The sequence below is a fragment of the Ambystoma mexicanum genome, chromosome 12 (genome assembly GCF_040938575.1).
Source record: "Ambystoma mexicanum isolate Mex_15411 chromosome 12, UKY_AmexF1_1, whole genome shotgun sequence".
In the NCBI taxonomy this organism is placed as follows: Eukaryota; Metazoa; Chordata; class Amphibia; order Caudata; family Ambystomatidae; genus Ambystoma; species Ambystoma mexicanum.
This window is the reverse complement of record NC_090936.1, coordinates 89,075,844-89,099,602: the sequence shown is the minus strand read 5'-3', so window position 1 is coordinate 89,099,602 and position 23,759 is coordinate 89,075,844. Positions and strand designations below refer to the sequence as shown.

At 48.7% G+C, this 23,759-nt stretch overlaps 1 protein-coding gene across 1 annotated transcript in view; it reads right to left on the bottom strand.

Annotated features, from left to right (window-relative positions):
- Positions 1–1,442: 1,442 nt before the first annotated feature.
- Positions 1,443–23,759, bottom strand: part of ARMC10 (armadillo repeat containing 10) — a 224,538-nt gene continuing 202,221 nt past the window's right edge. The window contains exon 6 of the mRNA XM_069628061.1: positions 1,443–1,951. Within this exon, the coding sequence (XP_069484162.1) occupies positions 1,676–1,951 (276 nt within the window). The 3' untranslated portion in view covers positions 1,443–1,675. The remainder of the gene's footprint in view (positions 1,952–23,759) is intronic.

Sequence of the window (23,759 nt, the reverse complement as noted above, 5' to 3'; positions counted from 1 at the left end):
GTTGGAGATGTGTAGCATCCTAAAAAAGGAGTGTCACAAATGAGCTGCAGGTTAATTTTCATGTTTTATGCTTTATTAATTGTATGTTGCTTTTTATGTATCTCAATATTTCTTTCTGCTCACGTCGGACCCTATTATGGTCCTGTTAACGCTCGAGTATTTTTGCTATTTCCTTTTTTCTATTTTCTATTTCCATTGATTTTCTTTTTTGGGCTAAATACATTTTGTATACAGGACATCATGCAGGTATGCCCGTAAATTATTCACTTTTTTTGAAACATGCAGGCTTGCACCTGCTATGCACTTCGTTTGGTGACCACCGGCCACTTAATGGCGCGAGATGGTCATGTGCAGCATAAATGAGCTGTTGTCCTGGCAACCGCCTAACACGGCAGTCCGAGATTCTGCCCGGCAATTGCACGCAGGAGCCTTCACAAGCTCCGTGTGCTCAGAGGTACGAGACGCGATCGCAATATTTGCGAACTACCGTTTTTGAAACTCTTGCTTGTCACGCTTTTCTACTCACTCTGGTCCTTTCCCTTCATCAGATTCTATTCACAAACACGATTGTGTTTAACAATATAGCCGCTGTATCCACGGCTCATCGTTGTGACCCAGGCTGCTGTGGGCTTTAACAACGAACGTTTTCATCTGTGCAACACTATTAAGGTAACCATAGTTCCTCACATATTTTTCTGTTTTTGTTACTCACAAGACAATCAACTCATTATTTTTTTCTATTTCTCTCAATTTCCTTTGGAAACTCTGACTGGTATGTTGACATCATTATTATTTTTACAAATATATGCAATTTGTTTGTTATGCTGACATTGGTGCATTATGTTATTTACGTGTAATTGATTAGACTTGCCCTGAAGAAGGAAACAATTTCCGAAATGCATTGGCTTTAGTCTGTATTACATATGAGTTGCGGCAACCGCTCCCTCGCTAAGAAGATATTAGTGACAGCTTTGTTTTTCTTCAGATAAATTACTATTTAAAAACCAACAGACTCCTTTTATTTTTACTTTTGATACCTGAAAAAGAAGTACATTTTCAAACTTTGAAAGATTATTAGCCCTTGTCTGGGCCCCATTGAGAGCGGCTGTGTGACCTGGTATTTCTACTTGGTCTCTAGCTTTTGTTGTAATTTTAAGTCAGGGTGTCTCCAGACTTGTCACAGCCTGCTCCTTCTGAACTACAGTTTGCATACTTTTACCTTCACATCGACTTTAAGATTTGAAAGGCTTCAAACCTGTGGTGCCCACTCACTTCCATGTTTGTTCACCTTTTCAACATCAGCCAGACCTGCAGAAGTATTTATATTGCACATAACTACAAACCGCTGAAAAAACAACGAAAAAGAAAATAAAGTAACAATCCAATGTCATGAGGAGAATAAAACACACAACAGTAACGAAAACTGCATACAATACAGAGCATTTATATAAATCCAGAATGTTTATTTAAAAAAGAAAAGGCAACGTCTTCGTGTAGATTGCAACACTGGCACATAGAAGGAAGATGCTGACTGTACATTCGCCAAATTAAAAAAAGTAAACTTGTTATTTATATCGCACTTCATGCTAGACTGGTTATCAAGCCCATGTTGATCCGTGTTATCTTGTTCCCAAGGCAAGCGTGTTGCCACCACAGCTGGCAGCAACTACAATCCTTACTCTTCAACTATGTCCACTGTTGTGAGAATTCTGGCTATTTGCCTTTTCACGTCCTGGTCTTGATGCTGTAAGAAGGGTGTTAGTTTCTGCATTTTCTGTTTGGAGGCCCCAAAGAGCACTGAGAAGAGGGAGCCTTCAGGGTACTGACGGTGACCTGCCGCACTCTCCTCGTCCACCATATTGCCATTCACGTTTGCAACAAACGTCAGCGCCCGGAGAAGAACGTCGTCGTTTCTGCACGTGTCAAAGAAGGACGCCAAGGAAGACGGTGCCTACAATGAGGAAACAAAACACAGTCAATGGCCTGATTCACAGAGTGTTTTTCAATGCAGTTTTGCCATTATAACACGCTTCTGTGAATTAGGCCCAACGTGTAGCCACTAATGGCAGCACTGCACTAGTGTGGGGGGGACATACAGCGCTGGTCATTCGGTCGGATTTTTCCAGATCAGGCAAAAAAACATCCCCCCGAGTCTCGGATCTAGGAATGTATGTGTGACATTAACGTAATTGAGCCGTTTTAGCTCCCGAGACCGGGATTCAAACTCAGGGCACGAGTGAGTTACCCGATTGACTGCTGGAACGTCAGGGGTGAACGTTTGTGAACATTCCTATTGGGACTGTGCTCTGAAGAAAATATTCAAGTAAAGATGTGCACGTTTTCTAATTTGCTTCCAACATCATACGAAATGCCCTGCCTTTCTTTAATAATGTATTCATCTCCTGAAATGTAAATTTGTATTTATGTGGAAGAAGGGGGATGAAAAAATACGAGCACCCCCCTAACCTACAACCCTTCCCCTCGTAACCCCCTCCCCCTGCTGTCGCTAACTGAGGTGAGCGCTTAACCAGTAAGCCATGCCCTGCAATTTAAAATTGCACTGAAACGACGCTTCTGAACTTCACCATGCATTTACCTCATTAACCAAATCGGGTGTCTGTCTAGTGCAGGGATCTGCAACCTTTGACTCGGCAGATATTTTGGACTACAACTCCCATCATCGCTAAACTGCATGGTCAATAGCCAGTACCATGACATTCGTAGTCCGTCCGATACATCCGGCGAGCCAAAGGTTGCAGACCCCTGATATTGTAAATATAAATAGACTATGGTTGGGTAACGGGATAAGCAGGTATACAACAATTGAGTGTCCTGCAACCGTCCAAAGCTTGCACAGATGCTTTTTTTAGCCGGCAGGATAATGAACGGTTGAAAGGTTAAGTGTCGGATGCAGTTGCAAATGCCCGCGTTTACACAATGGGGACATTCTGAACATTTACGCGGACGGGTCCTGAAAAGTCTGCCTTTGTTTTAGGATTAAAAGGGTTGCAAAGAACACAACCAACTCAAAGCTTTACTTTATTCAGCATAGACTGAACATTAGATTTTAAAATGTAAAGTGTTTGCGGACTGTTTTTGAAGGTAACCAGCCCGCAGGCTCGTTCTTTATAGCCTCGTCTACCTGTGTACCATTTCCTCCAGTAACCCGTTATCGCTGGTTGGCTTCCTGCATTTATTTTCCTTTACATCAATGTCGCACAGTCAGTTCAACCAGTATATTAGATTCTAAATGGCAGCCCATATCAAGCGTGACTTTTACATTAAAAAAAATCTAATCATATAAAATAACAGCATAAAAACTAATTTAAAAATAAAACCCCTTAAATTAGAAGAATACAGCCATAAAAAAAGGTACATCTGTTACACAGTCAACATTTGGGGTATTGCATTGCGGGCAGACTGCAGAAGGAAAACTCAATGATATAAGATTGTGGATTATTCTGGGACCGAGGCTCACAGTGAGTAGCTACCGAACTGCAAGTGAAATGATCCGGTAGGATCTTGAAGGTTATCCATCCTGTGAATTTATCAGATCCTGTTCATGTTGCACATAAAAACTGACAACTGAACAGTTTAGCACCTTATTCACGGCATAATTGAGTGTTTGCTTGGCTGTTCTTGTGTGTTACTGTGCCGGCTGTGCTCCTGTGGCTGGTACGAGCCTGTACTTGGTGGTCGCTGCCTGTAGGAGGAGCTACCCCTCCATACTCGCTTCTCCCAACGCGGAATGTTAGTTGTAGGTGTAGCCAATGGAGCCCCTGCTGCCAGTGAATTGTATCCAGACAACACAGAGTAAAGCCTGTCTGCAACAACAACGTGAGCTGAAGAAACCCTACAGGTCTGGGCCTGGCACTTCCATTGCTTTAGCCTGTGAAACCATGACCACTAACAACCGCGCATTATCACCAGGTACTTGTGAGGCAACTTTGGAATCTCCTGCATCGCATGAAATCCAGCCATCTCTAATAAACTCAACATCCAAATGCCTCCCTATTCCACTGACCGCCACAACCGTAAGCTGGTTAGGAAGGAATCTAGAAGTACCTGCCGCTTGTACTTCCCTCATAGAATGCGTTCAATTTAGTCCTACGTCCCGTCCCCTTTCCTCCATACTGCATTTGCGCCCCTCGCTAGGGACGGGAGACGGAACCTTATTTAACCAGAAAAAACCTTCTTCCCCTTTAAATTTAGAGGCGTGTAGCCCTGGGAGCATGCGCTCCCCTGACTCCGCCCACCGATGCCACTCCTTAGTCCCCTTTTCCGCATCAAGGAGAACGGGCTGCTTTCACCAGCGCTCCTGGGTTTGGCTTCGGCCTTGTAATTCGACACGCTCTTCCCTGGATACTTCTGTCTTTTGTCTTCTGTTTTTTGATATTCAGGTACTCAGTCCTCTGGTGCCACGCTCCTCCCCGGTGCATATCGACGTCAGCGGGCTTCAGCAGGTGTCCAGCCTGTGAAGGGCTCTTCCCTACATACGACTGCCACGCCCTTTGCCTCCGCTGCTTTGGCACCAATCACGGCTGGGGGGATTGTACCGCATGTGACGCACTTACACCGCGTGCTCTGAAGAGCAGATTAGCTCGGTGGATGGAGCTCTTCAAGAGGTCGCCTCCTGAGAACTTGAAGGACTTCGTCAGACACAAGTCAAGGCTCAAGGTAGGGCCGCTTTTTTCCAATCACGCCTGCAAGTGCGACTCCTTCCCAAGGAAATGTCAGAGCGGGTGGAACCAATCAGGTTCTCGCACCAGCACAGCTATCGAGGCTGCTTCAGCGACCAGCTGCCAGGCCGACGTGTCATTAGATCCTTCCGGAGACCGTGCTGAGGGCCTGCATTTCCAAAGGCCCTAGAATCCCAAAAAAGATTCTTTGGTAGAAGTACAGATGTGCCTTGGACAGGGCTGGTGGCCGCTTATCTTTTCGTATATTAACCCTTTCTTGCCATGCAAACCGCAATTACCGTGGGTGGCACAGGAAGGTGGCCTGGCTCCAAAGACCTTTGCTCTGAAACCGCAGCTGTTTCGAGTTGACACGTGAAACTTGGTAGATCGTAAGATCTGTGTTTACAGCACTCTGACACCGAATTTCGTACACTTGGCATTCCCAACTCTGGAATAAGAGCGCCCGAACCTGAGTACATGTGGTCACTGTCGCCCAGCAGTGGTGACAACCTTCGCAGGTACCTTGCTGCTGTGCCCCTCTGTGCTTTCATCACCTTACCCACCTTCCTGAGCTTCTACAGCCCCTACAAGAGACCCTGTTTTTGCTCTACCGCACGATCGCGTGCACCAGCACCTGAAAGTACTTTTGAACACTATATAGGGACTGGACTGCCTCCTAGTTAGGGATTGATTGATGAAGAACTGCCTGAAGTCTATTTGCACTGCTTGCTCCCATTCCTCCTAGGTTGTGGACCCAGTCTGTGCACCAATCCTTTAGGACACTTGGTATTGTATATATGTGTTTTTACTAGTGTTGTGGTAGTTTGAAGTATTACTGTTGCTATATGCTTTGTGTTTGATTTCAAAGGCCTTTAATACATGTAAATGTATTTTGGATATATACGCCTGACTGGTAGTGATTTGTAGTGTCCTTTACTGTGTGAGATCATTGTGGGCTTTCAGTCACCCTCACCCCTCCTGAGACCTAGTCTTGACTGCCGCCAATGCTACCTTGATTGGTCTGGCTTGTCCAGAAGGTTACCCTGTTCCAAGAAACTAGGCTGGCATTCTGAACCTCTGCCCACCAGGTCAGAGTTCAGAAATCCATCTTAACACTGACACACCAAGTTGACGTCCCTTTTTGAGTTTCGAAAACAAGAAATGTAATATTCTGCAACTACCACTAGATGTCGGCCTATGCATAGCATGTGATCTAAGTAGATCCACAAGCCTCAGAAATATATGAGAAACCTGAGGGCATCCCCACATTTTCTCCCTTTGAATCCTTTGCTCAGGTGGCCAGGGAAGAGCCATCATTGCTTGTGGATCACGACCCTGGGGGCGGACGAGCGAGGGAAGATCACCTGAGTAGTGGGTCCTTGGGGAGTGAGAAGATGATGCCAGAGGGTAAGGCACGGTATCCCCCCTTCTGAATTATCCATCACCCCACTCTCCCTCAGCCTTTATGGGATATTACCAGTCCTGTCCCATTTCCTCCCTCTCCATTTCTAACACATACTGAGACGAGGAAGAGGCATCTGGGAGTAAGAAGGATTACCTATGGTAAAAATACTTATAATTATGTTAGGCGGAAGATCAATGGAGAGGCCTACTACACCACACTACCAGGCTGTCCCTTTAATGAGGTCAGGCACTTGACAGCAATTATACACACCTGTACTCTATTAAACACCACTCCGGAACTGACCAGGAGAAAAGGAAACCTAATGGTCAGGCATGTCCTATTAATCAGCCTAATGGGAGTCAGGCAAGGGAGGCTAATGACTCACACCTGAAACCCCTTGACAGGGCTCAGGTGTATAAAAGGTGGAGCACTCAGTAGTGCTGAGAGCAGCAGTTAGGAGGACGGAAGGGAGGCTGCGTGGCTGAGTCCAGCAAGGGATCCCTTCTTACTCCTAAGTCAGATTTTGCCAGAGGTGCTGAGCAAGCCATAAAAGTTGGAGGTCAGGAAGCTGATGCAGGAAGACCCCGAAGAGTCTTGAGGAGAGCGGGACGCCGAGAAGCTGACCCAGTGTGCTATGCAAGTTTCAGTGTGGCGATTGACTCATGTCTCCAAGGAGCAGGACTGGGGCGTGCTGAGCCCTGTGGGCCATAGCCAGGTTGATCCTCTTTCCCCTGGGAGGAGTCCAGGTGCCAGGGGTATCTGAGGGGCTGGTGGTGAGACCCTAACTTCAGTGTTGAAGCCGGTGAGCCCTCCTGATCACAGCGCGTTAACCAGTGAGTTTCTATATGCTGAAAATCTCGGTATGCTTGTGATGCTGAAGCAGGAGGTTGAAAGTAAACCAGTTAGTGTGCGATTGGCGCAAGCGAAAGGCAAGTAAAGAAAGAGTGTACAAGCGGCACAAAGAAAGGACAGAAAGAAAAGTGTGTGAACAGCACGAGGTGAAAAGAAAAGTGTGCGAACGGCACAAGTTGAAGAAAAGCAGAGAAAGTAAATTGTGCAAGCGGCACAAAAGCCAAGGGCAGAAATCAAAGTGCGCAAGTGGCACGAAAGTAAAGGAAAGAAATATAAGTGTGCGAGCGGCATATAGAGAGAAGAACAAGTTACTTCTTACCTTGTAACGTTCTTTCGACGGGATGTTCCTCCGACGTATTCCTTATCTTTGATAATACGTTTCCAGCTTGCTGGCCTCGGAAATTTTTTCTGTAGAGGGCGCTGCGCGTCGACTTCCGCCGAGTCGATGTCCCTCGACGGCCACCGTATCGGCACCGACGTCACCATGCCCATAAATAGCCACGCGCTGCGTCCGTTGCTCAGTTCCGTTTTGTAGCATAAGAAAAGTCATGCATGAATTGGTTGTTGACCTTGATGGAGCGTAAGCTGCAACCACAAGGGAAGTATCACTGCGGGGATGGATGGGAGGGGCGATAAGGAATACGTCGGAGGAACATCCCGTCGAAAGAACGTTACAGGGTAAGAAGTAACTTGTTCTTCGAAGGGATTGTGTCCTCCGACGTATTCCTTATCTTTGATAGACTCCCATAGCAGTGGCATGTAATTGGAGGTGGGAGTGAGAATGTTATGTATCCCTTTAGGGATGGACCGAATGTAATACGGCCTTGCCAAATCTGGTCTCTTGAGTAGTGGAGGAATCCAGATTGTAAAATTTTGTGAATGTATGTGCGGACGACCATGTGGCAGCCGCACATATGTCTCGGACCGGTACCCCTCTTTGGAGAGCCGAAGAGGCTGCGATACCCCTGGTTGAATGAGCTCTGAGTTTTTGGGGTGGCTCTTTCCCTGCCAGTTTGTAACATTTCAGAATGGCCAAAATAATCCACCTGGAGATGGTTTGTTTTGTTATGGGTAGTCCCAACATGTGACCTGAGTATCCTACAAACAGTTGGTCTGCTTGCCTGATCCTAACCATTCTGCTGATATAAAAGCTGAGAGCTCTCCTTGGGTCCAGCCTATGTAGCCTTTCCTCCTCTTTCCCCGGATAGGGAGGAGGGTAGAACGAAGGTAAGGTAATTTTCTGAGTAATATGAAATTCAGAAACCACCTTTGGGAGGAAATTGGCTTCACCTGTAGGACAACTTTGTCCTTGTGGAAAATTGTATGTGGGGGTTTACAGGAGCAAGCTTGTAGCTCGCTCACCCTCCTAGCAGATGTTAGTGCTATCAATAGGACAGTTTTTAGCGTGAGAAATCTCAGCAAACAAGAGTGAAGTGGTTCGAATGGAGTGCCCATTAGGAAGACTAAATTTAAGTCCCATAAGGGAACCTGGAATGGTTTTGGGGGATAAACATTAGTTAATCCCTTGAGAAATTGTACCACTGCAGGAAGTTTGAAATACGATGGTTCCTCCGCAGTGCGCTTGAAGATAGAAAACGCTGCGAGATAGCCTTTTACAGTGCCAACTTGAAGGCCTGAGTTTGCCAAGTAGAGTAGAAACGATAACACCGTTGGTGTACCACATAAAAAAGGGTCGATATTCTCTTCCCTACACCAGCTGCAAAATTTGTTCCAACGGCAGCGGTATAAAGACTTTGTTGCTGGCCTTCTGGCCGAAAGCAACACCTCCATGACGTTATCAGGGAGATCCCAATCCTTGTACCTCACCCTTTCAGAAGCCAAGCGTGAAGGTTGAGGGTTCTGGTGTCTGGATGGAGAACCTGACCTCCCTTCTGCGAGAGAAGATTCTCTTTGAGTGGAAGACGGATTGGAGGGCAGATGGACATATCTAGAAGGTCCGGGTACCACGTTCTCCTGGCCCAATCCGGGGCAATTAGGATCATGGTTTTCCGGAATCTTCTCAACCTCTTGATCATTTGAGGAATAACGGGGACTGGTGGAAACGCGTAAAGGAGTGGAAACTCCCAGTCCACTACGAACACGTCTCCCAGAGCTCCTCTCGGGGGACATTCCTTTGAACAGAACAGATCGCACTTCCTGTTGGTGCTTGTGGCGAACAGATCCACCTGAGGGGTTCCCCAAAGGGCGAAGATCTCTTGAAGGACTTCCTGAGCTAGCTCCCACTCGTGGGAGACTGTGCTCTGCCTGCTCAGAGCGTCCGCTGTCAAGTTCTTCTCTCCGGCTAGGTGGACTGCCGATAGAGAGATTCCTTCCCGAATTGCCCAAAACCAGAGCTGCATCGCCTCTCTGCACAGTGGCAGTGATCCTACGCCTCCTCTTTTGTTGAGGTAGTGCATGGCCACCGTGTTGTCCGTCATTATCAGGACATTTCTCCCCTGTACTGATGGCAGGAAAACTTTCAGCGCTAGTCTGATCGCTCTCAGCTCCAATAGGTTGATGTGTAGTCTGGACTCCGATGGAGACCAACGACCGCTGATGGTCAAGTCGTTGGCATGGGCTCCCCACCCCGTGAGTGAGGCGTCTGACTACTGTTATCTCTGGCCATGGTTGCCAAAACAGTTCTCCTTTCAAAATGTTCTCTGGATAGGCCCACCATTGAAGGTCGCGGGCTACCTTGTACGGAATCTGGAGGAGATCTGTCATTCTCCCTGAGAATTGCGACCACTGACTTCTCAGTGCCCACTGAAGAGATCTCATTCTCAGGCGAGCCTCTGGCACAAGTAAGATGCAGGATGCCATGAGGCCTAGCAACCTCAAAAAGTCGATGGCTGGTAGACGTTGGGCATTTTGAAACTTGGTGACCATCTGTAGAATATCTTGAGCCCTCAACTCTGGTGGCGAGGCTTTTCCCAGGGAAGTGTCCAGGACCGCTCCAATAAACTGGAGTCTCTGTGATGGTATCATCTGTGACTTCTTTAAATTGAGGGAGAAGCCCAGTTTGTGAAGGAAGTGGCAGACATAATCTAGCTGGATCTGAGCTTGTTCCGAAGATACAGCCCTGATCAGCCAATCGTCCAGGTAGGGGTAGACCTGGATCCCTTCCCTCCTTAGACTCGCAGCCACTACCGACATTAGCTTGGTGAAGACCCTCGGGGCGGAGGTCAGCCCAAACGGCAGAACTCGAAATTGATAACGAGAGTCGCCAATTGCGAACCTCAGTTATTTCCTGTGTTTTAGATGGATTGGCACATGGAAATAAGCATCCTGAAGGTCCAGAGATACCAGCCAGTCCTGAAGCTGCAGGGCCTGAAGGATCTGAGAGAGTTACCATCTTGAACTTGTCCAATTCTCTTAAGTCCAGGATGGGTCTCAGTCCTCCGTCCTTCTTTGGTATGAGAAAGTAGGGGGGAGTACCAGCCCTTGTTTCTGTCCGCTACAGGTACCGGTTCTATGGCACCTTTCTCTAGCAGGTCTATAATTTCCTGCAAGAGGAGCGAATCTGGAACTTTTAGAGAGCTGTTCCCCGGTGGATGACTCTGAGGGATGTGTAGAAAGGGTAGGCAGTAACCCTGGGCAACTGTCTCCAATGCCCAAGCATCTGACGTTATAGCCTGCCATTCCGTCAGATGGTGAGTTAACCTGCCCCCTACAGGTGTATTGTGTGGAAAGGCCTCAGAGTGGTTTGGGGGCGGCCGATGCAGATGCCGAGGGTAAAGAGGCACCTGCTTCTGCGGCCTTAGTACTTTTGACCCGTCCACCTCGGGTGGATCTCCTTTGGCCTCTTTGAACCGGCTGTCCTCTGCCTTTCTCGAATGCGGAATAATAGCGAAAGGACCTTCCTCTCCCAGAGGTTCCCGAGGGGCGAAAAGGAGTTTGGCGGATAGCAGCTCCTGAAGATTTTGCTGCTGCTTTAGAAGTCTGTAACTTTTCCAGACTGTCATCAGCCTTTTTTCCGAATAGTGAAGAGCCGTCAAAGGGCATATTAAAAAATCTGGCCTGTACATCTGGAGCAAAGCCCGACTTTCGCAACCACGCATGCCTGCGGATTGTTGTACTTGCTGCCATGGCCCTGCTGATACTGTCAGCGGAATCAATTCCAGTTTGAAGTGATTCGCACATGGCATCTTTAATAATGTTAAGGAAGGCTTCTTTTTCCTCTCCTTCGGGTATGCAGTCAGCCGCTGATGAAGCACACTCCCATAGTGTGTGACTGAACATGGCGAGCGTACAGGTGGTGTTGATGGACTTCAACGCCATACTACAAGCACAGAAGACTTTCTTCGCCATAGAATCGTACCTCTTGTCATCTCTATCCTGTGGGACAGTAGGGTAAGCGTTCCTACTGCTAGATGAAGTTGCCGCTTGAACCACCAGGCTCTCTGGAGTCGGGTGTTTTGATAAGTATTCAGGGTCAGCAGCCGCTACCCTATACTTGGCTGACAATCTTTTATTGACCGCAGGGATAACTTCAGGAGTTTCCCAATTATATGTAATTTTCCTTTGCAAGGCTGCATGGAAGGGGACCACAGGGTCCTCCTGTGGACCTTTGTCTAATATGTCTGTTAAATCATCCTGTTGAAAAACGGGGGAAGGTGCAGACCAACCCATAAATTCTTGCCATAAGGGTTCTATAGGGTGTTTCGGCATGTTCCCCTGGGTCTGGCTTAACAAATTCCACTTCTGGGGAAGTGTCCAGCCCACTTGCCTCATGTAGAGACTCTTGTAGGTCCTTCAGCCTTCTTTCCTCAGAGGTGAAATCCTCTGAAATAGGCAGTGTGGTCCTCTGTAACCCAAATGTTTCCTGGTCAGAATCTTCCCCCTCTTCATAAATTGAATATAGTCCAGGGTACTCTGACCTCTGAAATGGTGTAAAACCCATCTCCAAGGCAGAAGGAGCCAAACTGGTCATTATTGGGCGAGAAAACATCGATGTCGTCGACGCCGATGTGGCATGCTTCGAAGGCGCCAAGAACGCCGTCGAAAAAACTGGAAGGGGTCTCGAAGAACTCGAGAGGATCGGGATCCTACTCGAGGACATCGACGACGGTCTCGGCGTCGTGCCAGAGGCCCTTGGAATCACTGTTGGCTGTGGAGTAGCCTTGGTCTTCTCTTTCATCGGCGTAGAGGAACCCTTCGACAATGGCGTCGATGGAATCTTCGACGACGGCGAAGGAATCCTCGACGACGGCGAAGATGGTGCCTTCTTACCCGATGGCTCGTGGTGCTCTCGGGTGGAATGTTTCGCCGGGTGCTGCGACTCGCGCCGTTTTGATTTTTGGGGTTTTTCACCCGGGGTATCACCCTCAGCTGTCTTCGAGGGGGTCGAGGCCGCGTTCTCGAAGACGCTTAACATTTTCTTTCTGAATTCCTCCCACTCAGCTTGAGAGCTGTGTTTTGTGGGACAGGAGACCCTTTCTAGGAAAACAGAAGACGACAAGGAAGGGGATCTTCAACGTCTCTTTTTTGAGTGTCTTGATCTCGACGAATGGTGGGAGCTACTTCGAGATCTAGAATGGGAATGTTTTCGACGGCGAGGAGACGAATGCCTCGACTCAGCCGAAGAAACCTTCGAGGAGGTTTTTGACTTACCTCTCTCGAGCTTCCCCTTGCGCTCCTTCAAGGCTTTCGCCGTCATGGACATGCAGTCCTCACACTCCGAACAATGGTGCTCGGATCCCAAGCACCACAAGCAGATCCTTTGTGGATCCGTTATCGACATTTTTTTTTACCACAGTCTCGACATTTCTTGAAGCCGGATCGCGGCGGCGTCTGTTCTGATGAAGATGCCATCGAGAACGAGTAGGTATTATTCGAGTAGATGAACTAGTTACTCTTACCTTGTAACGTTCTTTCGATGGGATGTTCCTCCGACGTATTCCTTATCTTAGATATAAATCCTTCAGCTTTGCTGGCCTCGGAAAATTTTTTCGCCAGAGGGCGCTGCGCGTCGATGATCGCCGAGTCGATGACCCTCGACGGCCTCCGTGCCGACGTCGACGTCATCCTGCCTATAAAGGCCGCGCGCAGCGTCCGTTGCTCAGTTCCGTTTTGTAGTCCCCAGTAATGTTTTTGGATTAGACTAATCACCTTGAAGGAGCATAGGCTGCAAACCCACAGGAAGTCATACTGCGGGGATGGATGGGAGGGTCGATAAGGAATACGTCGGAGGAACATCCCATCGAAAGAACGTTACAAGGTAAGAGTAACTAGTTCTTCGAAGGGATTGTGTCCTCCGACGTATTCCTTATCTTAGATAGACTCCCATAGCAGTGGTATTGTGACTGGAGGCGGGAGTAATAAAAGTTATGTTACCCTTCCAGAATGGACAGAGTGTAATACAGCCTTGCCGAATCTAGTTTCTTGACTAGAGGAGGAATCCAGGCTATAGAATTTGGTAAATGTATGTGCGGACGACCATGTGGCAGCCGCACATATATCTCGAATTGGCACCCCTCTTTGAAGGGCTGAGGATGTTGCGATACCCCTGGTAGAATGAGCCCTTAGATTTTGAGGAGGCTCCTTTCCTGCCAATTTGTAGCACTCCAGAATGGCTAAAATAATCCATCTGGAGATGGTTTGTTTTGTTATTGGAAGGCCCAACTTATGTCCTGCATAACCTACAAAGAGTTGGTCTGCTTGTCTGATCTTAGCCAATCTGCTGATATAGAAGCTCAAGGCTCGCTTAGGGTCCAGCCTGTGCAGTCTCTCTTCCTCCTTCCCCGGATGAGGAGGAGGGTAGAAAGAAGGTAATATAATCTTCTGAGTGATGTGAAACTCCGAGACTACCTTCGGGAGGAAGTTAGGCTTCACCTGAAGAACAACTTTGTCCTTGTAAAAGATTGTATGTGGAGGTTTACACGATAAGGCTTGCAACTCGCTAACCCTTCTAGCAGATGTCAATGCTATTAGCAAAACAGTTTTGAGGGTGAGAAGCTTCAATGAACAAGAGTGTAGTGGTTCAAAAGGGGCACCCTTTAGGAAGTTTAAAATTAGGTTTAAATCCCATAAGGGAACTTGAAAAGGTTTCGGGGGATAAACATTAGTTAATCCTTTTAGGTATTGTATTACCAATGGAATTTTGAAGTATGAAGGCTCCTCTGCAGTGCGCTTAAAGATTGATAGCGCTGCGAGATAGCCCTTAATTGTGCCAACCTGTAGGCCTGAATTAGCCAGGTAAAGTAAGAATGACAACACCATAGGTGTACCACAAGAAAAGGGTTCAATATTCTTTTCTCTGCACCAGCTGCAAAATTTGTTCCAACGGCAGCGGTATAGAGTTTTAGTTGCCGGCCTTCTGGCCGAAAGCAACACCTCCATAACATCATCCGGAAGGTCCCAATCCTTGTACCTCAACCTTTCAGACACCAAGCGTGAAGGTTGAGGGTCTTGATGGCTGGATGGAGAACCTGACCTTCCTTCTGCGAGAGAAGATCCTCTCTGTATGGCAGTCGAATTGGAGGGCAGATGGACATGTCTAGAAGGTCCGGGTACCACGTTCTCCTGGCCCAATCCGGGGCAATTAGGATCATGGTCTTCCGAAACCTTCTCAACCTCCTGATCATTTGAGGAATGACAGGGACCGGAGGGAACGCGTACAGAAGTGGGAACTCCCAGTCCACTACGAACGCATCTCCTAGAGCTCCTCTCGGGGGAAATTCCCTTGAGCAAAATCTGTCGCACTTCCTGTTGATACTGGTGGCGAACAGATCCACTTGAGGGGTTCCCCAAAGGGCGAAGATCTCTTGAAGGACTTCCTGAGCTATCTCCCACTCGTGAGAGACTGTGCTCTGCCTGCTCAGAGCGTCCGCTGTCAAGTTCTTCTCTCCGGCTAGGTGAATTGCCGATAGAGAGATTCCTTCCTGAATTGCCCAAAACCAGAGCTGCATCGCCTCTCTGCACAGTGGTAGTGAGCCTACGCCTCCTCTTTTGTTGAGGTAGTGCATGGCCACTGTATTGTCCGTCATTATTAGGACGTTTCTTCCCCGTACAGACGGCAGAAAAGCCTTCAGCGCTAGTCTGATGGCTCTCAGCTCCAACAGGTTGATATGTAGTCTGGACTCCGATGGAGACCAACGACCGCTGATGGTCAAGTCGTTGGCGTGAGCTCCCCACCCCGTGAGTGAGGCATCCGTGACTACTGTTATCTCCGGCCATGGTTGCCAAAACATTTCTCCTTTCAGGATGTTCTCCCGACAGGCCCACCACTGAAGGTCTCGGGCTACTTTGACCGGGATCCGAAGGAGATCTGTCATCCTTCCTGAGAACTGTGACCACTGAGTTCTCAGTGCCCACTGGAGGGATCTCATTCTCAGGCGAGCCTCCGGCACGAGGAATATGCAGGATGCCATGAGGCCTAGCAACCTCAGAAAGTCGTAGGCTGGGAGATATTGGGCATTCTGAAATCTGATGACCATCTGCAGAATATCTCGAGCCCTCACCTCTGGTGGCAAGGCTTTTCCCAGGGAAGTGTCCAGGACTGCTCCAATGAATTGGAGTCTCTGTGATGGTATCATCTGTGACTTCTTTAAATTGAGGGAGAAGCCCAGCTTGTGAAGGAAGTGGCAAACATAATCCAGTTGTCTCTGAGCCTGTTCCGAAGATACAGCTCTGATCAACCAATCGTCTAGGTAAGGGTAGACATGAATCCCTTCCCTCCTTAGACTTGCAGCCACAACCGACATTAGCTTGGTAAAGACCCTCGGGGCGGAGGTTAGCCCAAATGGCAGAACTCGAAATTGATAATGAGAGCTGCCAATTGCGAACCTCAGGTATCTCCTGTGCCTGGGATGGATCGGCACATGGAAATAAGCGTCCTGGAGGTCTAGAGATACCAACCAGTCCTGAAGCTGGAGGGCCTGAAGGATCTGAGAGAGAGTCACCATCTTGAACTTGTCCTTTCGGAGGAATTTGTTCAATTCCCGTAAGTCTAAGATGGGTCTCAGTCCTCCGTCCTTCTTCGGTATTATGAAGTAGGGGGAGTACCAACCCTTGTTCCTTTCCGCTACAGGTACCAGTTCTATGGCACCTTTCTCTAGCAGGTCTAAAACCTCCTGCAAGAGGAGCGGATCTGGAAGCTTCAAAGGGTTGTTCCCCGGTGGATGACTCTGAGGGATATGTAGGAAGGGCAGGCAGTAACCTTGGGCCACTGTCTCCAGAGCCCAAGCATCTGACGTAATAGCCTGCCATTCCGTCAGATGGTGAGTTAACCTGCCCCCTACTGGTGTTCTGTGAGGGGAGACCTCAGAGTGGTTTTGAAGCGGCTGATGCAGTTGCCGAAGGTAAAGTGGCTCCTGCTCCTGCGGGTGCGGCTTTCTTTCCCCTACCCCGTCCACCACGGGTAAATCTTCCTTGGCCTCTTTGAGCCGGTCGTCCCCTGCCCCTTCCATATGAGGAATAGTAACGAAAGGACCGTCCTCTCCACGATGATCCCGAAGGACGAAAGGTATTCTGACGGATAGCAGCTCCCAATGACTTGGCTGCTGCCTTGGACGTTTGCAGTTTCTCCAAACTGTCATCCGCCTTCTTTCCAAAGAGGGTAGAACCGTCAAAGGGCATATTCAAAAGCCTGGTCTGCACGTCAGAGGCAAAACCAGACTTCCTCAACCACGCATGCCTGCGGATTGTGGTACTTGCCGCCATGGCCCTGCTGATACTGTCAGCAGAATCTAGGCCAGTTTGTAGGGTCTCGCACATCGCATCTTTACCATCCCTGATGATGTTTAAAAATGCGTCCCTTTCCTCTCCTTCTTGGAGGCAGTCAGCCGCTGATGAAGCGCACTCCCAAAGGGTGTGGCTGAACCTAGCGAGCGTACAGGTCGCGTTAATAGACTTTAACGCCATGCTACAGGCAGAAAAAACCTTCTTAGCCATGGCATCATACTTTTTGTCATCCCTATCCTGCGGAGCAGTGGGGTATGCAGATGTGCTGCCTGATGAGGTTGCAGCCTGTACAACCAAGCTCTCAGGAGTAGGGTGTTTTGACAAATATTCAGGGTCAGAACTAGCCACCCTGTATTTTGTTGACAGTTTTTTATTTACTGCCGGGATAATTTCTGGCGTTTCCCAGTTTGTCAAAATCCTTCTCTGTAGAGCAGAGTGAAATGGAACCACAGGATCCTCCTGTGGGCCCTTGTCCAGTATGTCAGTGAGGTCATCCTGCTGAAAGGCAGGAGAAGGTGCAGACCAACCCATAAATTCTATGATTCTAGACATCAGAGCTCTATATGGAGTCTCCGCATGTTCTCCTGGGTCTGGTTTGATAAATTCTGCTTCAGGAGAAGTGTCCAAGCCACTAGCTTCCTGAAGTGCATCCTGAAGATTTTTTAATCTTCCTTCCTCAGAGGCGAAAGTCTCTGGCTCTGGTGATGTGGTCCTCTGTAAATCAATATCTTGGTCTGAATCCTCCCTTTCCTCAAAAATCGAGGTTAAAGGGGGATACATTGGTTTTTGGAATGGTATAAACCCCATTTCCAATGCAGAAGGAGCCATCATCACAGGCCTTGAAAACGTCGATGTCGTCGACACCGACGTGAAAGTACTCGAAGGCGCCGTGAAAAGCGTCGAGAAATGTGTACTAGGCCTCGAAGAACTCGAAAGGATCGGAGTCCTGCTCGAGAACGACGTCGACGTTCTCGGCGTCGAGTCGGAGGTCTTTTGTCTAACCGTTGGCTGTGGAGTAGCCGTGGTTCTTTCCTTCACCGGCGTCGATATCGGCGTCGACGTCGGCGTCGACTCGATCGACTGATGCGCCGATGAATCCTTCGACAACGGCGTCGATGGCGCCGACCTCTGTTTCGAAGGAGTTTTCGACGATGGCGTCGATGATGCTTTATCTCCCGATGGCTCGAGGCGCTTTCGGGTTGACTTTTCCGCCGGGTACTGCGACTCGCGGCGTTTAGATTTTTTGGGTTTTTTACCCGGGGTATCACCCTCAGCTGTCTTCGAGGGGGACGAGGCCGCTTTCTCGAAGACGCTTAGCATCTTTTTCCTGAATTCCTCCCACTCAGCTTGCGAGCTGCGTTTTGTGGGGCAATGAACTCTCTCAGGAGAACTCGACGAAGATGACGAAGGGGATCTCCTACGTCTCTTCTTCGAGTGTCTCGATGTCGACGAGTGGTGGGAGCCACTTCGTGATCTAGATCGAGAGTGTTTTTTATGGTGAGGAGACGAACGTCTCGACTCTACCGAAGAAGCTTTCGAGGAAGTTAAAGTTGACCTACCTCTCTCGAGCTTCCCCCTACGCTCCTTCAAGGCTTTCGCCGTCATGGAAAGGCATTCCTCACACTCCGAACTCTGGTGCGTGATTCCCAGACACCACAAACAGACCCTGTGAGGGTCCGTCAACGACATTTTCTTCCCGCAGTCTCGGCACTTTTTGAAACCGGACCGAGGGGTCGTCGGGTCGGAGGAGGATGCCATCGATATCGAGGTAAATAGTAGTTATTATATACGTTATCTTGACGAGAACTGAGCAACGGTGTTCCGAGGCACAACGAAGCGCGGAAAAACGGAACTGAGCAACGGACGCTGCGCGCGGCCTTTATAGGCAGGATGACGTCGACGTCGGCACGGAGGCCGTCGAGGGTCATCGACTCGGCGATCATCGACGCGCAGCGCCCTCTGGCGAAAAAATTTTCCGAGGCCAGCAAAGCTGAAGGATTTATATCTAAGATAAGGAATACGTCGGAGGACACAATCCCTTCGAAATAGAGTTATCCTGACTGAACTGAGCAAATACGTTCCGAGGCCCCACGAAGCACGGAAAAACGGAACTGAGCAACGGACGCAGCGCGTGGCTATTTATGGGCATGGTGACGTCGGCGCCGATACGGTGGCCGTCGAGGGACATCGACTCGGCGGACGTCAACGCGCAGCGCCCTCTACAGAAAAAATTTCTGAGGCCAGCAAGCTGGAAACGTATTATCAAAGATAAGGAATACGTCGGAGGACACAATCCCTTCGAAAGAAAGTATGCAAGAAGGAAAATCTTGAACAAGAGGGTGCCAGAGACACAGGAAGGAAGCAAAAGGCTTGTGGGCTAAAGGCACAGCAGTATACATAAGACAAAGAGAAAGTAAGAAGCAGTGGGGGCTAAGTAGCAGAGTGGTCGCGCATAGGGGCAAGCAAAACTATGCGTTCTCGAAAGTCTCTGTTACAGTCCCTGTGTTGAAAGGAGGAGACAAACAGTGCGACTTGAGAGTTGTTAAAAAAAGGGGGAGGTACACTGAAGGTGAAGTGGGAGCAAAATACCCAAAGTGTTGTAAAAGCCGGTTAGAGCTTCAGAGAAAGAATTGTATTTTAAGAGTGAATTCTGTAAAGCTGAACTTTTGGGGGAACTTTGTGATGAATCTTTCACCAGAGGGGCCTCATCTTGGGGAAGGGATCCCTGAGAGGCCTGAAAGAGACTGCGAGCTAAACATTTGAAACCAGAGGGGCCTAGACTTAGGGAAGGGAACACAGAGGGGCCCGTTGAAGCGAGAAAGGCCTAAGCTTGGGGAAGAGAGCCCCAAGAGGCCTAAAGAAAATGTGAACTTCGAGAGGCATGGGGAAGGGAGTCCAAGCAAACCTATGAACTTTTGTGAACAGATTTGTTTTGAAGCTCCAAGGACCTTGCCTGGCAGATTCCAAGGGCACTTTTAGGTTAAACTATTTTGTCCTGCAAAGCTGAACCCGACGAGAAAGCCACCCGAATCCAGTCTTGTTTTACACTTCCTTTTGGAACACTATTTTCTTTTAGAGAAACCCTGCACAACATTGGTTTTCAGCTTGAGGGCCATCTGTATATACCACGCCTTCCTACTAACCCACCTTGTTATTGGACTTTATGTGCTGGCAAGGCTTTTCCATATCTGGGCACTAGAATACAAGATATATTGAAAGGTGCAATAACAAGGTAGTAAGTAGGCAGGCGTGGTATGTACGGATGGGATGATGCGGACTTACATGGAGTACAAATAAACACATACAGAAGATCTTGCCGCTCGTCATATAAACATAAAAGAGCCTAAACAGAGAGAAAAATGGGAGGGACACAGGGAGCTTGTGGGATTGAGGAGAAATGAAATGAGAGCTGTGTGGGGTGTGACTGGGTATTAGTATAATTGTTCGGTTTTATTTGATCGAATGTTACATTTGACCGAATGTGGCCAGTAACATTCAATCGAATAAAAACGAACAATTAGGCTAATACATACCGAACATCTGGAACGGAGGTGTCCCCCGCTCCCTATGTTCGGTATGTATTAGCCTTGGGTGGTTGCAGGTGTGTCCCCTGCTTCCTCAATAATGAGGGCGGGGACCAAAAAAAGAAGAAAATGTGCCCTTGCGGCATTGGATCGGACGCTGCACGGCTGTAGTGGACCAGGCGACTAGTAAAGAGGTAAGTAGGGAAGGGGGATGGTGGGTGTGTTGGTGTGAGCACGTTTGATTATCGGAGAAGTGATCGCATGTGGGCTGTTTTTTTTCCCCAACAGTTTGCTGCAATCAATTCTCAGGGGAGCAAACACCCCCAAACCGTGTAACTGTACATCCCCAGGAATGCTAACTCTTGAAATGTACATACATATTGTTTTTTTCTTAAAGTAACAATTTTAATGCATTCAATGTCTAAACATATGTAATTCTAAATGTTGAAGTACTTATAATTCTAACACGGGATCAAGCATTCGACGAGACATCCGTTCTCTGGAAAATATCAGGATTATGCGCAATTCAAACTTGTGCAACCAGCAGCCATTGACTACTGATGGCGAATCACAAACAAATCAATCAAAAATGAAAGACAAGCAAAACGCCTCACCAGGGCTCTGCACTGTGGAGCATTTGTCACATGAAATCAACCTGGGCATGGAAAGGAAAGTTAGGGGAAGAGGTAAACTGTCAGTGAGGGAGAACCGAGAAAGATGAGAGATCAAGACATAGTAATACATGGTTTTCATCAGGTTAGAGCATATCTCTTTGGCAATTTTTCAGGAGCTGGAGCAAGCACATGACTAGCTTGCCCCCCTGTGGAACAGCGGACTGCCAGCGCTCGAACAGAAGTAGCGCCACATCACCGGCACTCTGAATTACCCCAATGAGGCCATCGTACTGGATCCTTGCTTTCCCTACAACACCATTGCCAACATTTGCTCTTAGGTACATTTTCTACAGGTGAGCTGGAGAAGGGTCCAGAATGATCAGCTAGCCCCAGAAGAACTGTTCAATTCCTGAGCCCCAGCAACCATAGCACCACTACATCCAGAGCTCAGATTGGCAGCATGTAAGCCACGTGATCCTGCTCCTTGAGAACTAATAGATATACAGGGAGGCCAGTGAAGCAAAATGATAAACGTTTGCCAAAGGTTTGCCTGTTAACCTCCCCCCTCGCACATGAAACAACACAGATAGTGCAGGTGCAAGAATTCAGCGCAGACAACGGGTGTTTGGTAAGTGCAGTTAAGGGGACTGTAAAGTTGCAGATACAGACCCAAGTGCAAGGTTTGCCAGGAGGCAGTGCTTGTATGCAGCTGGGTGGGCAGGAAACTACTTGAAATTCAGAGGGTATCCAGGAGCCCATTGCAAAAAACAGGCAGATCAGCAAGAGAGAGGAAGAGAAAAGGCAGAAGCAAAGAGGAAGGTCTCGAGGTACTTCCGGAACCGAAGATGGTTCTCCTCAAGATTCAGAGAGGCAGGGAGGCTGTTCCAGATGGAGGCCCCAGACCACGAAAGAGATCTACCACCCAAGTGTTGCTTGGAGAAGCGACTAACCCCAATGTAGTTGGAAGTGGAGGAGAGAAGAGCTTGAGTAGGAAGGTATTTCGGGAGAGTTGAAGGTATTGCGGACCGAGGCCCCAGAAGGCCTTGTGGACAATGCAGAGGGTCTTGAACTTAATCCTTGCAGCCACTAGGAGCCAACGAAGAGATTTCAGGGCTGGAGAGATACGATCCCTGGGCTTGAGGCCAAGGAAAAGTCTTGCAGTCCTGTTCTGGATGAGTTGAGGAGGGTAGTAGCTGGCAGATTCAGAAAGAGGCTGTTGCAATAGTCCAGCCTAGAGAGAAGCAGAGCTCTAGAGACAGTGAGCTTCTGGGGGAAGGAGAGGAAAGGAAGAATACTCCTGAGTAGGTGAGTTATTTGAGATGTCGGAGATGTAAAGGGGAAAAGGAAAATGTGGAGTCGAAGATGACCCCGAGGTTCTTAGCCTCACAGGTGAGAGTAGGAAGAAGGCCAAGGGAGGCCAGCCAGAGAATGACAGGAAAGGAGGGTGCAGGAGTGCCGATGAGTAGGATCTCTGTCTTACTGGCATTAAGGCAGAGGTCATTGGCAGCACACCAATGCTGGATTGCAGACAGAGATGAGCGAGGGAGAAGAGGTGGTAAAAGGGAGTCTGAAAGCGAGCCGAGTGTCATCCGCATAGCACTGAAAGTTGGAACAGAGAGCAGCAATGCGGTGGGCAAGGGGTGCCAGGTATTGGCTGAAAGCCAGGGAGAGAGGTCAGACCCCTGGGGAATACCACAAGTGGAGAGTGAGGTAGCGGAGAGTAAGGACCCAAGATGGACCTGGGAGGGTCAGTTGGAGAAAAAAAAAGGCCAGCCAGGCCAGGGCCTGATCAGTGATACCCAGGTTATCACAAATGTGGTTGAGCAGGATGGCATGGTTGACCGTGTCAAAGGCTGAAGAGCGATCGAGTAGGATGAGGACACAGGGGAGATTAGAGTTAAGGTTGCAGAGTAGGTCTTCACAGATGTTCAAGAGAGCAGTTTCCGTGCTTCTGGCTGCTCTGAAGCCAGACTGATGGTCATGGAGGCCGCCAACAGAATCAGTGTGAAGGTTAAGCTGGGAGATGGCCAACCTTTCCAGGAGTTTGCTGGGGTAAGGGGTTTTTGAGATCGGGCGATAGTTAGCCGGGCAGGAGCAGTCGGCTGTGGGTTTCTTGAGAAGAGGGTGCACAAGAGAGTGCTTCAGAGGGGAGGGGAAGGCTCCAACAGCAAAGGAGTGATTGCAGAAGTCAGCCAATGCAGGAGCAAGGGTGTCAGTATGGTCCTTGATGGTTTTGGACGAACAGGGAAGAACCTGTTTTGACGAGACTTTCATAGATTGGACTAGTCTAGAAACCTTGTCACAGGAGAACAGAGGAAAGAAAGAGTATGAGGGAGGAGGGGCAGGTGAGGGGGGGTGGAGGTAGCAGATAGAGAAGTAGGAAGAGGAGGAGAGGACAAGAGGGTGGACAGGAAGTCCTGGGTCTTTGAGATAAAATGAGAAGCCAGGGCCGTGCAGAGGACCTGGGAGGGGACAGAAGAAGTAGAGACTGCAGCAGGATTGGCCAGCTTCTTACAGATTTTAAAGAGTTTGGTCGAGTTGTTAGATGCTGCAGAGACGCAGGCTTGGATGTGGGTTCTCTTCTTAGTGCGGACAGAGAGCCGATATCACCTTTGGAGAAGGCGGCAGGCCTGTTTGTCAGAGGATGCACAAGATGCCTGCCATTTCCTCTCAGCAACCCTACACTTACGTTTAAGGGTGACGAGGTCAGAGTCGTACCACGAGTTGCACTTGGCTTTGGGCTTCAAGCGGATCCTCATGACAGGGGCAAGAACATCGAGAGTATCAGGATTAGAGTCAGCCACATGTGGAGGGAGGGAGGGTGCGGGGGGGGGGAGTTGTTACAAAGTGGCAGCGAAAGCCTCAACTGACACATGCTTCATGGGCCGGATGACCGAGAAGGTAGGTGGCAGAGTTGGAGCTGGCTTGGCCTGCAGGGTACAGAGGGAAAGATGGGAGGAAAGGAAAAAGTGATCGCTCCAGGAGAGAGGAGTGGTGAGAGGGT